Source organism: Penicillium longicatenatum (genome assembly GCF_028827895.1).
Source record: "Penicillium longicatenatum strain IBT 33135 chromosome Unknown contig_7_segment0_segment0, whole genome shotgun sequence".
Taxonomy (NCBI): Eukaryota; Fungi; Ascomycota; class Eurotiomycetes; order Eurotiales; family Aspergillaceae; genus Penicillium; species Penicillium longicatenatum.
In genome coordinates, this window is record NW_026643124.1 from 2,752,889 (window position 1) to 2,769,573 (window position 16,685).

The 16,685-nt window shown below is 48.6% G+C and overlaps 5 protein-coding genes across 5 annotated transcripts; 2 read left to right on the forward strand and 3 right to left on the reverse strand.

The window, feature by feature from the left end:
- Positions 1-508: 508 nt before the first annotated feature.
- has1 (ATP-dependent RNA helicase HAS1) lies at positions 509-2,468 on the reverse strand (the record flags this gene model as incomplete). The annotated part of the gene is made up of 4 exons (XM_057121675.1): positions 509-754; positions 808-1,068; positions 1,121-1,327; positions 1,383-2,468. The coding sequence occupies 4 exons, from the start codon at positions 2,466-2,468 to the stop codon at positions 509-511; spliced, it is 1,800 nt and encodes a 599-aa protein (XP_056967429.1).
- A 3,506-nt stretch (positions 2,469-5,974) lies between these two features.
- On the forward strand, positions 5,975-8,215 carry N7484_011289 (transient receptor potential ion channel family protein; the record flags this gene model as incomplete). Its single annotated transcript, XM_057121676.1, has 1 exon — positions 5,975-8,215. One exon carries the CDS (start codon positions 5,975-5,977, stop codon positions 8,213-8,215), a length of 2,241 nt encoding a protein of 746 aa, XP_056967430.1.
- A 1,234-nt stretch (positions 8,216-9,449) lies between these two features.
- Positions 9,450-10,225, reverse strand: N7484_011290 (putative U1 snRNP complex component Yhc1; the record flags this gene model as incomplete). Its single annotated transcript, XM_057121677.1, has 3 exons — positions 9,450-9,919; positions 9,981-10,106; positions 10,159-10,225. The coding sequence occupies 3 exons, from the start codon at positions 10,223-10,225 to the stop codon at positions 9,450-9,452; spliced, it is 663 nt and encodes a 220-aa protein (XP_056967431.1).
- A 3,908-nt stretch (positions 10,226-14,133) lies between these two features.
- On the forward strand, positions 14,134-14,627 carry N7484_011291 (DUF3602 domain-containing protein; the record flags this gene model as incomplete). Its single annotated transcript, XM_057121678.1, is given in 2 exon segments — positions 14,134-14,351; positions 14,363-14,627. The coding sequence occupies 2 exon segments, from the start codon at positions 14,134-14,136 to the stop codon at positions 14,625-14,627; spliced, it is 483 nt and encodes a 160-aa protein (XP_056967432.1).
- Positions 14,628-15,648: 1,021 nt separating this feature from the next.
- On the reverse strand, positions 15,649-16,576 carry N7484_011292 (uncharacterized protein; the record flags this gene model as incomplete). Its single annotated transcript, XM_057121679.1, has 2 exons — positions 15,649-16,044; positions 16,115-16,576. 2 exons carry the CDS (start codon positions 16,574-16,576, stop codon positions 15,649-15,651), a joined length of 858 nt encoding a protein of 285 aa, XP_056967433.1.
- Between the last annotated feature and the right edge of the window lie 109 nt (positions 16,577-16,685).

The following is a 16,685-nucleotide window of genomic DNA, read 5'->3' on the forward strand; positions in this document are numbered from 1 at the left end:
AAGACGACCTGGGTGTGACAGATTAACGACGCTAGTGCATTGCAAGGGGCTGCAAGTCACCAAAATTGCTATCGGGACTACACCCACAGTAGTCTTGGTGACATACCTGCAGCTCCGTACATGAGGCAATCATAATTTTCGGTAAATCTTCTCAGGGTCTGCCAATTGTAGTTATCAAGAAGCGAAGCAGATTGCCGACTTCTGTGCGATAGATCCATACATGGTAGATGGATGCATCCCATGGCTGTACATGGCTTGGACGCCCACGTGGATTCAAAGCTAGAGTGAATTCTAATTCCCCTTTTCCCACATGGCCACCGGGTCCCTGAGTATTATACTGTAGCAGTCATACCGGATATTGGGATACGACAGAGATGCTTGTCACAGATCGGGTCAAAAAAATAAAGATTGAAATAGTATATCTACACAGTTTAACTCCACAATTCCCAAAATGATAGATGCAGGCGACCATGGACTTTTTTGGTAATTTCAGCATTCCAGTCATAGCTTAATCCTCGTGCTTCCGCTTGAACTTCGACCCCTTGGGCTGGCTGCCATACGTGCGGCGACCCTGCTGCTCCTGTCTCTTGTCGCGGGTCATGCTAGCACCCAGCTGGATATCAATCCGTGGGGGGGCGTTGAAGCCAAAGCCCTTGGCAACCTTCACCAGGTCCAGCTTGTGCACATCGAACACGGAGCGAAGAGAATGAGAGGCGTATGCCTGGAGGTACGATCGGTATCCTTCCTTGGCAGACTGTGAAAAAGGTGAGTAAATGGCATCTTCAATTGCGTGGGAGATATGCTTACCTTATTGAGGTAGTAATTTTGTGAAATCAACTTCTCAAGTTGACTTTGGACATTGACAATTTTGGAGGAAGGGAATTCGAACTCAACCACCGGCACACGAGCTTCCTTGAGGTGTTTGAGGAAGCCAACCTCGGATGGCTGCAAGAACATCAGACTGCGTCCCTTACCGTTGGCACCACGAGCAGTTCGTCCGACACGGTGGATGTAGTCACGTGGGTCATCTGGGGGATCGAACTGAATGATCCAGTCGACAGCAGGAATCTAAAATAAAGTTAGATAACGGGACCATGAACGAATATGAGGAGAGACAAACATCAAGGCCACGAGCAGCAACGTCAGTACAGATCAAGGTACCCTGGGTGGCGTTACAAAACTCGAAGAACGTGTTGGTTCGTTTTTGCTGCTTCTGCTTGCCATGCAGCTCAAGTACGGGCAAATCAATGTAGTTCAGAAGCTCAGCATGGTACTTCACACAGTTGCAGCTTGAGAAAAACACAATAATCTTCTTTTTGAGGTTGCGCTACAATCGTGTTAGTATTTTGTTTCCAAAGCCGATTGAGTGAGGGTTGGTTTACCTTGAGGAAGGAGAACAGGAGCAGGAAGCGTCGATCCGCCTCACAGATCACGTATCCTTGTTCCAGACCCTCCACGGTACTGTGCTCCTTGCGGTGATCAACATTAATGTACAATGGGCCAGGGCGCAGGGAGATGCGGGCCAAATCCTCGACCTTGGTGGTTTGGGTGGCGGAGAAAAGCATGGTTTGACGCTCCTCCGCGGGCAGGATCTTGATGATCTGGCGCATTTCGTCCTCGAAACCGACTTCAAGGATACGGTCAGCCTCGTCAATAACAAGAGTCTTCAGGTTCTTGAAAATGAAGCCTTGAGTGTTCTGGAGGTGATCAAGCAGACGACCCGGGGTAGCAATGAGCAGATTGACACCCTTGGCAAGCTTATCGGCTTCGGCACGACGGTTGGCACCGCCAATAACGATACCGTAGGTCTGAGAGTGGTGGGCCATGAGTTCGCGAGCAACACCAAAGATCTGTAGAGCCAGTTCACGGGTGGGAGAAATAACAAGAACACCGGTACCGTTTCTGGGCTTGAAGCGCAGAGCGCTGAGCATCTCGACCGCCGGGATCAGGAAAGAGAGAGTCTTGCCGGATCCAGTCTTCGCAGCACCGAGAACATCGCGACCGGCGAGCAGCGGTGGGATTGTGCGCTGCTGGATCTCAGTCATGGTCTCGAAGCCCATATCCTTGATTCCTTGCATGGTCTTCTCCGAGAGGTTCAGCTCAGTAAACTTCTGCAGCTGGCCCTCAGTCTGGGGAAGGCTGACTTCGCCCATGGTGGGGAGATCCGCAACATTGTCCTTCTCCTCGGCCTCGTCTGCCTCGTTGTCCTCTTCCTGCTCCTCGACTTCCTCGACTTCCTCGGCCTCGTCACCGCTCTCGTCCTCGCTAGCGGAGTGGCTCACTTTGCGCTTTTTAGTTGTCTTCTCGGTCGCAGGCTTGGGGGAAACAGCGGCCTTGGCAGTCTTCTTAATTGACTTGGTCTCAACAGGCTTGGGAACATCTTCACTGTCGGCGGTAGGCTTAGCAGCGTGCTTTCTCTTGCGCTTCTTGGCGTCGATGGACTTTGTGGTGTCCACTGGGCCGGGCATCTTGTCGTTTTGAGTGAACCACAAGGCTTGCGATTCACTGAAACGAAATGAAAATGAATCTCTTAAATCGAAGGATGTGTGATCCGTCGATTGGGGTGTTTTGATCTCCGGAGATGCGACCTAAACCGCTGCGGAAAACCATTCTGCGACTTTTTTTTTTCTGACCGGTGAGGCTCGGCAGAATATCCACTAATCACGTGCTGATAGGAAGCTTTTTAGATTCTTAGTAAGGTACACCCACTTAGCTATGGGGTCGCCGACTCGCTTTTTGAAGCCGTTATTTCACGTTGGGTAGGCTATGCTTGCAGCTGGCTTTCATGGACAACCCAACGAGCTGTTTGGTATTTGGGCTGTGAAACAATCGTCAGACGCCAATTAATGCGAAGTCGACCTCAATACATAGATTGACTGGTATATCCACTCTTGGTTGAACACTCGATTCACAGAAGAACGGCAGAGAGCTATCCGAACTTTTACTGATGTTTTACCAAACTCGCAGGGCAAGGCGTTAACAACATTTGAAATGGATTTACGGCCAGTGATTCTGGCGAATGATAAAAAGAAAATATGGCAGGGAAAGCTCTCGACTGATAGACAGCTTACCATGGATGTAACTATTCAGTGTTCACCACGAGATCAAAAACTGAAAGCTTGACAGTAGTGCAGCTCCAGCATGCCTCCGAACGTTGCAAAATAGATTTCCAATTGGCCCGTCTTGGACCACTCCCTGGGGCTGCCCTGTAGAATATTGGAAATCAGCCCTGGAACACCTGAGTTCCCACCATGGCATCCTGAAATCTGTCAATGTATACATCTCCAATGTCCCGTATGACTTCAACAGCAAAACGTGACGGTTACTAAGATATTATACAAGTTAAAATTCATGACATTAGTACCTTCAATCATATGGCGCTTATCAAATGAATAGAATTAATTTTTTTTTTAAAAAAAAGCTGAAGGTTACACCTGCGGTTCCTCCAAGCTGCCTTGCTATCGCATGGATTATGGTTCCAAGGAACCAAAGCTACCCGTATCCGTGATTCTAATGTCGTTTTATTCTTCCGCCAACATGTCATCTGGAGCTGGAGTCTCCTCGATCGCAAGTTCATGGTGGGAATCATGTACTATTGCCAAGGGCTGGGCTCGTCCGGAGTACGTACTAAATAGACTCGGCAACCTTGGCGGAGCACGGGAATTCCTTAGAATTTATGACTGCTTGGCTGGGTTTATGTTTATGCAGGGGCTTTAGGCAGTATCATTTCACCTTTTGCTCTGCTGAGCGAAGACCCATTTTCCATTTGACGCTATGGAGTCGTCCTGTTTCCTAGCTGCTACGTATGATCCACATGGGCGGCACACTCAACTGATGTACGCCTATACTTTGCTTTGAACAAAGGATCAGTCAAGCAAGGTAGCTGTTATATTAGTTCAATTCTGAGTCGTCTGACTACGTAGACGAACCTGCGATTTTATGGGAAACTATAGATGAATTGATGGCTGCGACGAGTGGGGTATATGGACAGAGATTATGACCACTCGGATGCCTCAGCGCCCTTAAACCCTGACCCAAAAATAGCGGTGGCGCTATAACGGGTCTTTGTCGATGAGACAGCTTGAATACAACATCGTTTGTCACGGTCGCGAAACATGTATCTCAGATTTACGTATATAAAAAAGCCGAATAGGCAATGTCATGTATACATACTGGAAAATGACGATCATTTGATCTTCGATTATGATGTCAGGAATGTCAGGTCGCGTGGATTTAGGTGCTTTGAAATGACCAACTCCGGCAAGCTGGGAGCTCGGGGCACGTGGAACTGGATCTCGGACACTAATGTAGGATTGACAGATGTGCAGAGACTACATCTGAAACATGAAGGGCTGGGTTGTCATGGGGGAGAGAACTGAGGCTGTGCATCAAGCCAACGCCACGGCATTAATGGGACTGTGATCTTCTTGATGGTCTGTGCCCATAGACGAGGGGAATTAATTAAACTAATGGAATAATTTAGGATTTATGGATCGGTCTTCTTTCGGGTGGGGATCAGCCCCTGAGAGCCAGATGACCTAAAGACCCTTGTAGTCCGCGTTATGCCAGGGTTATATCTGTACACTGTAGAATGATACATAATTTAGACAGATCCATTCATTGTATAGAGAAGGGTGTGCGCAAATTCCGGTAATCTCATAGGCCCGCCTTGTTTACCCCCCCTTACTCCCGAATCAGGGGGACTACTTAGGACAAGAAAAAAATAGTTCAGCTTAGGCGCGCCAATGTTGTGCCCAGCCTCGGCAGACATACGCTACAATACGAGCGGTTACAAAGTCACCTACTGCAGGTACCTGGATATGCCATGGTCCACTTACTATTTTCGCTCGTTGCGCCTCTCGCAACTCCACAACTGGGGGACATTTCCTCTGGTACGTGGGATGAAGTAATCTGCCTTCTGCAGCATTTAGGGTATTGGAGGGCCCACTCACCTCCGCCACGATCCATCTACCGCTTGCAGCCAAGAAGTTCCCCTAAAGGACGCGTGTGCGGAGGTTTAAACAAAAAAAAATCTGCGGTGGTCAGTACAGTAGAAGAGGAGGGTAGTGATTGAACCATCTCCTTGAATATGAAGCAAAAAAGTGTGAAGTAGGGATGTTGATGAAACTTGCACTTACATCAGTGATCGACCCTGTGAGGCCTAGTCCCCGTCAGAAAGACTGGCTGCCATAACAAAGGTCATACCATGGTTACGGTAACTTACCCCCTCTGAGTGGTCCACCAACAAGCGCCCAGGGCCCTCCTGACCATACAGTACCACATTCCACCATTCCAGGTGACCCGCATCGTGTTTCTGGGTAAAAAGGCAACTCACCCTCGTCCTCCCTCTCCCTTCGAGAATTTCCTTGAGGACTGGGAACCTGTCTTTCACCTCTTTCTCATCGTTCGACCCTCAATAACCTTTGGCCATACTGTGTATGCTGCCAATTTCACTCGCTCTGGACCCCCAATTTACTTTCTCCACATCTCCCGATTTAACCTACTTCTGCGACTCCACGCACCTCGCTCACCATTCGTCCTCGACTTCACTTCTCTCGGGAGCCTTTTGCTCTGTATTAATATTTGATACTGTCGCATGCGACTTAGGATATTAGTCCGCCGACTCTCCTTCGACTCCTTCACTTCCTGACAATCGCTTCTCAAGCTGTTCCTCCGATTCATTTGGCAATCAGAGATACGGTTAGAAACACACATACACGCCATACCTCTAGCTGCTTTTCGCGACAAATAATTGTGCGGTCGTATCGACGACATTCAATATCGCATCGGTCCCACAATAACACCAACCGCCGAGAACTCGGCCGCTTGGAGGTATTCCGCATCCGGCGGCTGACAACGTGGTACTCTGGAGTACCGCTTCAACCGTGGCTTTTCATATTATCTCTTCTCTTCGTTCTTCTCGACATCGTTGGACTCAAAAATCTATCCAACCCTAATTTCAATCCTCCCCAGAATGAGGTTGATAGCGTTTCTCACCTGCTTAGTCGCATTTGTGGCGCCGGCGTTTGCAGTCAACTATCTCGAATCTAATTCGCTCAACTTGTGCATGGAGAGTAGCAACTTCACAGCCACTTATTTCCATGTCATTTTCTACCCAAACAACAATTCTCTTCAGATCGGTTTCGATGGCGTGTCATACATCTCCGGCAAGGTCGTGGCAGACCTAACTCTGACGGCCTATGGTTACAAGGCTTATTCAAGCACCCTCGACCCCTGCTCCATTTCGGGAATGGGCATGTGTCCTATGGCTCCCGGCCCCATTGACTTGGAGTCTGTTTCGCTCACTCTTCCAAATGATACTGCCTCGAATATCCCGGGTATCGCCTACACTGTTCCGGATCTCGATGCGGATGTGCAGATTGTGATTAAAAGGAAGGATAATGGCGAGAAGATTGCCTGTGTGTCAGCGTCACTTTCCAATGGTAAAACTGTATACCAAGTTGGAGTTTCTTGGGTGACCGCAATCATTTCAGGCTTGGGTCTTACAGCATCTGCCATCACCTCCGGACTGGGCCATTCTAACACCGCCGCTCATGTTGCGGCAAATGCCCTGTCCTTGTTCAGCTTCATGCAATCTCAAGCAATAATTGGTATGACGTCGGTTCATATGCCACCCATTGTGGAATCATGGACCCAGGACTTCCAGTGGAGCATGGGTATTATTCACGTCGGGTTCCTACAGACCATCTGTACCTGGTACCAGCGATCCACTGGTGGTACTCCTTCAACTGTCCTCTCTTCACTAAGCCAAACCTCAGTCGAGGTGCTAAAGAAGCGTGACTATGTCATGGACCCTGTACGCAATCTTATGAAGAGAGGACTCCATATGCTCGGAAAACGAGACACCAGCCAGAAGGTTCAAGTAGTGCGGGGTATTGATCGTGTTGGATTCCGTGCCGGTATTGAAGAAACCAATATCTTCTTGACTGGTCTCATTTTCTTTGTCTTCTTTGTTTTCATCGTTATCATCATTATCGCCGCGTTCAAGGGTATCTGCGAATTACTCGTTAAGCACGGCAAAATGAAGGGCGACACGTTCCAGGACTTCCGCAATGGATGGAAAGTTGTTACTCGAGGTATCCTCTTTCGTCTGACTTTGATTGGTTTCCCCCAAATGTGCATCCTTTGCCTTTGGGAATTCACTCAGCGTGACTCACCGGCTGAGGTCGTCCTGGCCGTGGTGATGCTCTTATCCCTGCTCATTGCGCTAGGATGGGCAGCCCAGAAGGTCATCCGTCTGGCCAAGCGCTCGGTCACGATGCACAAGAACCCGGCATACATCTTGTATTCCGATCCTGCCTGTTTGAACAAATGGGGCTTTCTTTATGTGCAATACCGAGCCACGGCATACTATTTCGTCGTTCCCTATCTTATCTATGTCCTGGTTAAGGGCATGTTCATCGGATTGAGTCAGTCTGCTCCCGTTGTCCAGACAGTCGCTTTGGTGGTCATTGAAGCTGCTATGCTGGTTGCTGCGTGCGTTATCCGGCCATGGATGGACAAAAAGACCAATATCTACAACATTTCAATTGCGGTCGTCAACTTTATCAACGTGATCTTCCTGCTGGTCTTCTCGAATGTTTTCAACCCACCAGGCCTGATGGTCGGCGTAATGGGTGTGGTTTTCTTTGTCTACAACGCTGCCTTTGCCTTAGTTCTCCTTGTTCTTGTCTTGATTGCCTCGGTCTACGCTGTCGTGTCCAAAAACCCCGATACCCGATACCAGCCAATGCGCGATGACCGGGGTTCATTCATCAAGTCGCAGACTCAGCTTACGACTGAATTGGATGCATTGGGTGCGACTGCTCGAGGCGACATGAAGTCTCAATCATACCAGCACAACCCCTTCGACGAGGATACAATCTCCGTCTCCAGTGGCCGTAACAATGGTAGTGCTAGTGGCAGTGGCAATGGCAGCGGCAACGGATACCAACACATGAATGCAGCCAATGCCCCTCACAGCGCTTCTCAACAGCAGCGATCACCTGTCGATCCATCAGTACCACTCATTCCCAGCGATGCCGCAGGCCGCCGGGGCTCTCCTCCGGGCTACGACCAGCTGGGTCGGGTATCACCATCACCTGCAAAGCGAAACTACGACAACATGCCCGTTGGGCAGTCCGCATTGGCCCCCAATCATAGAAACCAAAACAACGCCAGTCCGTGGCAAAGGGGCGCTGGTTACGAGCACTAAGCGCTCGTCTGGAATTTTTCATAATTTCCTGATATGAAGATATGTGATGTTTTTTAGCGTGAGGGCAATGATGGTCTATGAGCCTTTTCCATCCATTGTTCTTTGGGTCCCATCTTTCTGTTTTTGTTTCTTTGCTCAGGCTCGCCGCCAATTTCCTTCCAGTATACTTTCATCATGATCCACCATCAATTCAAGTGGTGTGATACTACCCCTCTTCAGATTTCTCCTTACTCTCTTTTTCCCTTCTCGTCGACTTCGATCAAAATCATCCACTTTCCTCCTCACTTCCTCCCCACTAGGGATTCCTAGCTCGAGGTCGACATGTATTTTTCTTTATCAATTTTTGTGCTCTGGTTTTCAAGGTTTCTGGTTAGTTATGGTGTTCTGATGCATTTGGGGTACGGGGTTGGGCCGGGTTTCTTGCGATCCTCGAAATATAATTTCTACCTCTTTCTTCCAAGCTTGGGTGTCCAAATCAACTTTGTAATAAAATACCTATGTAGTAAATCTTTGGATAGTTCCAATGTCTCCTTCCAAGGTTTCGTTCCATATTCGATATCCTCAGTTACTGCTATACCTAGCCACTGCCCATCCTGAAGGGAGAGTTCATGATACTTCCTCCCAGGCGGGCAAGTGGCACTTACGCAGAAGGGCCCTGGGCATAAACTGCATGGTACGAAAAGAATCTTGGGACTTAGGTTGGGATGCAGGGATGGGCATCTGAGCATTTTGCTGGATAGCAGGGAGTCTACCTATCTAGTACAGTACTGTACCTATGAGCACAAGTGGGGAAGCGGGGGCTGATGACCCACCTGCCCATGCAAATATATCGATGAATATATCACAACAGAAAGTTGAAGAATCAGCCTTGATAGTAGAACATAGGAACATCAGGGGCCCTTAAACATAGATAAGTCTATCGATTACAGACTTCACTGACCCCAACATATACTCTACTGATAGGAGTAGAATCCATGGAAAACATGATATTGAGTATTGAGAGATCCACAGGAAACCCAAATCAAACGCTATAATACAACGCCGGGGAAGAGAACACCCTCAAGGAGAATTTTGTTTTCCAGTGACAAGGAAAGTTTTCTGTCCCAGGACAAAAAAATGAACATCCAACTCGTGCGGAAGACGTAGTGATCATGACTATGAGATATCAAATAAAGAGAGGGAAGAAAGCAGACAACACCTCAAAACAACCCGTCCAATCGAAAAAAGAGCTGATTTACCATTTCTCATCCATCCCGGGAGGAGGCCCGCCTCCAGGAGGCGCGGGGTACCCCTCTGATCCGCGTGGACCGGAAGGAATCGGCGAGTTCGACATACCCGGCATTGGCGGGATTGGAGGGAACCCACCTCCAGGTAAGGGCATGGGGAAATTAGCTGGGAATCCGCCGGGAGGGGGAGGGAGGTTTCCTGCGCCTGGGGGCATGTTAGGGAGTCCACCTGGGGGAGCAAAGCCTCCTGTTGGTGGAGTTCCTGTAGCACCAGGGAACGGGGGTGGGAAGGGGAGACCGTGAGCACCGGGAGCTGTCCATGGAGAAGGGAATTGATTAGCTGCTGCGCCGAAAGGAGGCCCGGGGTAAGGGAGGGCATCTCCTGGCTGGTTGTACATACGAGGCGGCATTCCTGGGGCACCGGGAGCCCCTGGAGGAGGAATTCCGAAGGGAAGAGGGGGGCCTTGACCGGGTCGGCCTGCGATGGCAAGATGGGTTAGTTTATATGGGGCTTTTGGTGGATAAGGGCGCTTTCAGACCTGGGAAGCCGAATGGTGGGGGGAATGCTCCTGGCACCATGGCGGGATTGGGGAGGGGCTGGCCTTCAGCGGCATAAGAAGAGGTGATGGAGTCAATGACTGATTGAGCCTTCTCTTGGCCGATCTCTGGGGTGATTGTCAGTATAGTCCATACTTGCATCTCCAGCAGGTGACATACGCTGATAGTACTCCACCACGTTCCTCAAGTGGTTACGACCAGAGTTATGCGCTTTGCGCACACTCATGGAGTCGTGCGTGAGGTAAACATCACAGTAGTCGCCTATAATTAGATCAAAGTCAGCGATCTGGCCTTGCGAATCGCGTTATCGTGATGGTATCCGATATCAAAAGTTCGGATCGTCGTCTCCGCACACGGCACGGGACAAAGGGAGGTGATTGATCGCAGGCGGGTTTGGAGCTGGAACCTACAAAAGAGTAAATAGGAGGTCAGTAAGGATAGCAGAATCATGCATGGCTGAAGGGGACTTATATTTCGGCATCTTGGCAGCTTTCTTTGCGCGTTCTCGGCCGCTGTTGCGCGAGGAAAATTCCCGTTCAGGGTGCGGAGAAGCTCAGCGGGAGAATCACAGGTAGCTCTGTGGTCGGTAAATACTTGGAAGGTGTGTTTTAGACTCTACCCTTGCGATAGGTCACTGATATGGAATCCAAAGAGACTGAGATGATCAATTTGGAGGTTGTCTCCCAATTCGGATGGTGAAGGTGAGGGCGGTGAATGTGGCAAAATTCGAATACTTATCGCGCTTGGCACCTCATGCAGCTCGAGCTCGATATGATTTTGATATTGCTTACGAAGAGCAGCGATTGAGAGATCAAGTCCCGAGTGAAGAATCAATATCGCCTGTTGCGTTAGCTTCCTAACATACCTCAGTGTTGGCATAATGTCATATCTCTTGTAATATCACTTAACCAATCTGTAATGTCTGGGCCCGCGACATTAATGCGACAAGACTACAATTTCTATGCCAATGACAGGACCTAATTTAAAATGTGTTTTTTTTTTTTTTTTAGAAAAAAAAAAAAAACGTTTAGTCTACTTTGTAGACATCGAGAAGCCTTTACACCTAGTTTCGATGATATCAAGGCTTAGAATAAAGAACCAACTACCACAGCCGAAGAATCGATTGCCTACCAGGTGGGCGACATCCCTTTCCTTGTTCCAGATGGAAACTAAATAACAATAGATGGTATGCAAGGGATTTGCTAACCCTCTGACTTTGATGGCAGCCCATCCCCCAAGTCAAGCCGATCATTCAGACGCAGTAGCCTGGTGTAATCTCGACCCTTCATAGACCTTGCTCGTGCTACGTTCGTCTTTCAAATAGATCTCAACCGCATCTATTATTTTTTGAATCAACCTTGGAACTGATCAGCCTGGTCATATCGTTATGTTTAGTTCCATTTTAACCATAATCGTTCAGCTCAATTGAACATTGATGTTGTCTTAGCTCAATAGCCATAATCCATGACCGGAATAGCGACATCTTCAAATTTGCTGGGTTGTGGATGCCACGTAGATATCTAGACTCAATTTAATATCGAAAGAGCCCAATTTGATTGCGCAATAACCTGACATTGCATCAGTGCAATACCACGATGAATGAATTCCCATTGAAGGGTGTCATAATGTCCACTTGGTACCCAAGTCAACTCATCTTAGCATATTATTTGTCTAGACCTTTTCAAACATTATCCTTCATACGGGTAGCTGAGAAATGGACAAAGAAAGAAACTTGATCCTGGACCCGTCGTACATCTGTCACATTTGCGGTCCAGCTTTCCCATCGGGCATAGAATTGCGCAATCGAAACCAGCTCACGACATCGAATGGCGGTACAATTTACCTAATATGCCTCATCGAAAACGCAACTAGAACCCCAAATCAACAAGGTCTTGCGTCATCGATCGTGGCAGCTTGCCGGTCGTGCATCCCCAACAGTACAGAGTCGGTGACCGTCCCGGTGGTCGAGACCCTTGCACATCGATAATCATGTGTCATGGACAGGCGCTATTATCTAATAGCACGAATGGATGACTGTGCAACGCCAAGAGAGGTCGGGCTGCATACCTTTTGCACTGTCGTGCATAGTATTTTGTGTGTCATCGCGCAGTACTAGTGGAAGATCTGGTTCTGAGTAGAAAAGAAGCGGCAGGTGTTTCCGACCTATGAGTCTTCTACACGATTCTACGTTGCCTATTACTCCGCTAAGAAAAAAATGGATGATCATGTGTGTGTTTAATAAAATTAGTCTGTCTTAGAACAAGAATAGAACTTTGGAATCTGCTAGATCTACCCCGGAATTCGGCAAAGAGATGTCACTCCATGGATGGATGTAATAGAATGGGCAAATCCACGCGACGAGTAGCCAACGATCGGCTGAACGGGGGCGAGAGGTATTTTCCTCGGCAGTCCGAGCCAGCAATCGCAACGCGGGGTTCCCGAGGCCCAGGCACAAGCGGTAATGCAGGCCAACTAATTAGAGTAAGGCCCGCAGCGCATGGGAGGTGCGTTTGTCTCCAAATGCAAGAATGGGGAGGGGGAAGGGAACACGGGATCTGCCTGCATGCTGTAAGTACAGTAGAGCGGTCCCATGGCCTGACTTAGAGAGCAAGTTCCTCGTAACCGGAGTCCGGGGAAACGACGATGGAAAATCTGGGGAAATGGCGGCCAAGACGCACAGGCCCAATTCTGCATTCTGATTTGCCATGATCACCGGACTCGGATCCCTGGGCCAGTGAGGGCACATGAGCGGGAAAAGTTTTTTTCTGCGTTGTCGATCCACTTGGTTTCGTCATTTTTTTTTCTTTTTCAATTTTTCTTTTTTGTTTCCCGTTTTCCTTGTTTGTCTGGGGAACGCTTTACCTGTTCCGGATGGTTCCTGGCATGGTAACATTACTGAAATTCGAGTATTAGAACAGAGTCGTAAGGGGCGAGAAAGGGGCATTGCCTCTGTGGCGTCGGTCATGCTTTGATATTATTTTCTCGGCATCTGGGCAAAACCTATAGTTCATTATTTGGAGGCTGTGGGCATGAATTGCGTGAATTGTTAGTGAGGATCTCAGGTACCGTGTGGGCTAGCGTGAGGCCCTAGACCGGATCGACAGAACTAGAGGGAGAAATTATCCCGCACATGGAGTCATTGTGCTGGGATCAGCGGGCCCCTGAAAATTTGAATGTATAGACTTTACGTACGTAGTTTTTTTTGAGCTGAAGAGGCCAACTGCTGATTATTGCGCACAGTAGAAAATGAGACAAAGAAGATAAAATGCAAATTTGGGCCATTTGCAAATGCCTCATTGCTTAGACGGTAGCACAACAGTATCAGACCTCTATAGGCATTCTGGACTATAGCTATGTCCTATAATAGAAGTCATTCGGGCCGGGATGATGCAATGTTTGAACCAGTCAGTGTCGTGGGACTGTCACACGGGGCAATGGCGACACTTGGGCCTGAATCAACGTAAAGCGAGAGATCCGAACCAGACCACGAGGTGCGGTGAACGTAATGTATCGTTTCCAAATTGTGGAGAGAATGAGGTTTTTTTCTTTGGTAGGATTCCCCTTTGGGGTTTTCATTACCCCCAGAAAACCGCCGCTCATCCCTGTTTTTAGACGCCGCGGACGCTGATTGGCGCCAGCTGTAGTTTCTGTTACGTGTGAGCGACTATTATTGGTGTGGAGGATCCAGTCAGATGATCCAGGCCAGCGACCGTGGGTTAAAGCAGCAACTGGAAGAGAGTGGAGCAGGGAAAACTTTTCAACCAATGGAGCCCGGTCATTTGGCCACAGGGCTCGTTGCTGCAGCATCGAGATGGATGACTCAGATCCACCGCCAACCCAATCCAGCGATTGCAGCATGCCGCTCTAACATAGCGATGACGCTACAGAAACAGAAAATTCAAAAATCCACCAAAATTACTCCACACAATTAAACGCCCCACTCCTACACACCGTGTGACCCGTGGATGTCGTGAATGCAAATGACTCTATGGCCCCAACTACTAATTACTATATAAGAATCTGGTCCCGCCATGTCTGGGTCCATTGCAGACTTCTTCAATATCGTGAACTTACCCACATGGACGTGACCTTCTCATAGCTCTTGCAGCTTTTACTCTATCCACATATTTAATCATGGCTTCAAATTACCGCGTCGTTGAGCCTCACCCTTCGGTGCCTCACTCCACTCGTCCCGCTGTTTTCACTGGCCGTGGAGGCTCCGGAAATGTGGTGAGCCTCAAGAACACCAAGACCACCGAATCTCGCACCGCAACTGGTCCGGCTTCGTTGACTCGCCTTGACTCGCGCTCTCCCCCTCGACCTTCACCTCTGGCCGTGGTGGCGCCGGCAACGTCCACGCCAGCTCCGAGCGCGCCATCTTCAGCTTCGACGAGGAGCTTGAGCGCGACCTCCGCCGCGCCGCCCCCGTCTACCACGTTGGTCGTGGTGGTGCTGGCAACATGATCTGTCGCGGCGACGACTCCAGCAGCAACTACAGCCTCAGTCGCAAGTTCTCCGCTGCCAGCACTTCTACCAACAGCAGTACCGGATCCGTGGCCGACCGCGCTCGCGACATGGCCCGCCGAGGCCTGGAGAAGGGATGGGGCAAGCTCAAGGGCACCGCATAGATGAACTTTCATCAGCTCTTCATGATATCACGACACCTTTACGACAAAACAACAAAAGTTCTTCTGCTTTCTTGCTTTCGCCTTCCCCTATCTCGTTTAATCTCGGGCTCCGACCTTGACTATGGAAGAATCCTACGGGCTGTTGATTCGATCTCGCGATTCAAGCGATCCATCCCTTCCGTCGATTATGATTCCTGATTTACTCCGTCGCCGATACCCACTTGCGACTATCGCATTGCTTTCAGAGAAATCCTCACTCCAATCATCATGGGAACGGCGTTCCTTGTTCTTGGGTTTGACCATTCGTGGTCCTCAATACTAGCATCGCGCCGGGTCCTCAAAGATCGGTCTATTTTCTTTCAACCTTTCAAACTATTTCCAAGGATGGCGTCTTATGTGGCCTATTTCGACTCTCAACTTTATCGAATGTCTCGTCGCATCCATCTGGAGTCATGTATTTTTCTCTTTTAGCCTGTGTTTTTGTCTCCTTTGTCTTTTATTCATATTCCCCCTATCGCGACCCTTGGTCACTACTTTCTAGCCCTGGGCATAACAATGGAATTACACGCTCTCCTTGGCGGTATTCAATGACTCTCAATTTGGTCTTTCGTAATTTTTCTATTTTAAACTTGAATTTTTCTTGTATGGTGGACTCATAGCTGAAACGTGATTCCTTTGGTTTCGGTGGAGACTGGCCGATGGCGACATAGTGGCGTGGGTCGTACAGTAACGTGGTAGCCGTGTTTAGGCGATCGCTACCGATGGGCTTCGATGGAAATTTTCCATGTCTTAGCTGTCTAGAACAATTTTTCTTACATTAGTTTCGCCTTGCAAATTCCAGATTTTTTCCCCTGTTTTTCTAGTGGTTGCTGATATGTACCTGATCCAGTGTTTGTGCTTTATCCACTTTTTTTTTTGTTTCTTAGTAAAAAACAGGCAATGTTTTTTGGCCTTCAGTCGTCTTCATCTATTGCTAGGAGCTCTAGTTAAAGTCAATGTCTATTATTCAATCTACCCAGCTCTATTTAGTGGCATTTGCCTTGATCTCTTTTAATCTCCTCTCTTCCCGTTCGCTAAACCGATCTCCAAAAAGATCCATATGCGGCCGCATTAGAATAGTATATTTGACAAATTCCTCCATGCAATCCACCAACCGATCTCGATTGCCACTAGGCAATAGCCGCTGATCCCCTGGTTGACCTTCGTCAATAAATTGTGTATAAGCCCTCGGGATTGAGGATTGATTCGGGATAGTGAACATGCGCATCCATCGACCAAGTATACGTAAAGAATTGACGGCATTGAACGATTGAGATCCACCACACACCTGAGCAATAGCTAGTGTTCGGCCCTGAGTGGGACGAACACTTCCTGTGCTCAAAGGGATCCAATCGATTTGGTTCTTGAAAACTGCGGTCTAGCATTGGATAAGATGCAAGAGTAAGTAATTGTTCTATTGAGCATTGGGTTAGAGAGAGGCGACTCACAAGGTTACCGTGTTGCTCTGGCGAGACCCAAAGATGTCCGTTACTCCAAGCACTGAGTTCACGGAGTTCCTGTACTTTCGGGTGATCTGCGTTTTCACTCTTCACTGGCAGACTCTCGGGATCGAAGACTCGCACGTCGCAACCGAGCCGAAACAGGATACGAGAGGCTTCGAATGCGACTAGACGTGAATAGGACTTTTTTCTGAGACTGCCATAAAGTACCAAGACCCTGAGTCTCTCTTTTGTGTTTTGTAAGTCCTGCTCGGCCATGTTGAAAGCGGTAGTCAGATCCAAGTTGTTGACCCAGTCTTCGGTGGCATTGGCATCGTTGTCAAGAATGAATGGCCGGTACTTCTGGCGTGTATCTGGATCATCTTCGCTTGGAGACAATGCCAGAGATCGATAGGTGAGATCCGTTTGGCGTATATCAGAAATCCCTTGTTGCGGAGTAGCGGAAGACATGCTTTTGGAGAACGTTGATCGCAGTAGAAATGGGCATCGAGACAATCGGTCTCGATGCCGTATAAAGGGTTTGCGGATGATGATAAAGCATGGATTAGATGGGGAAGGG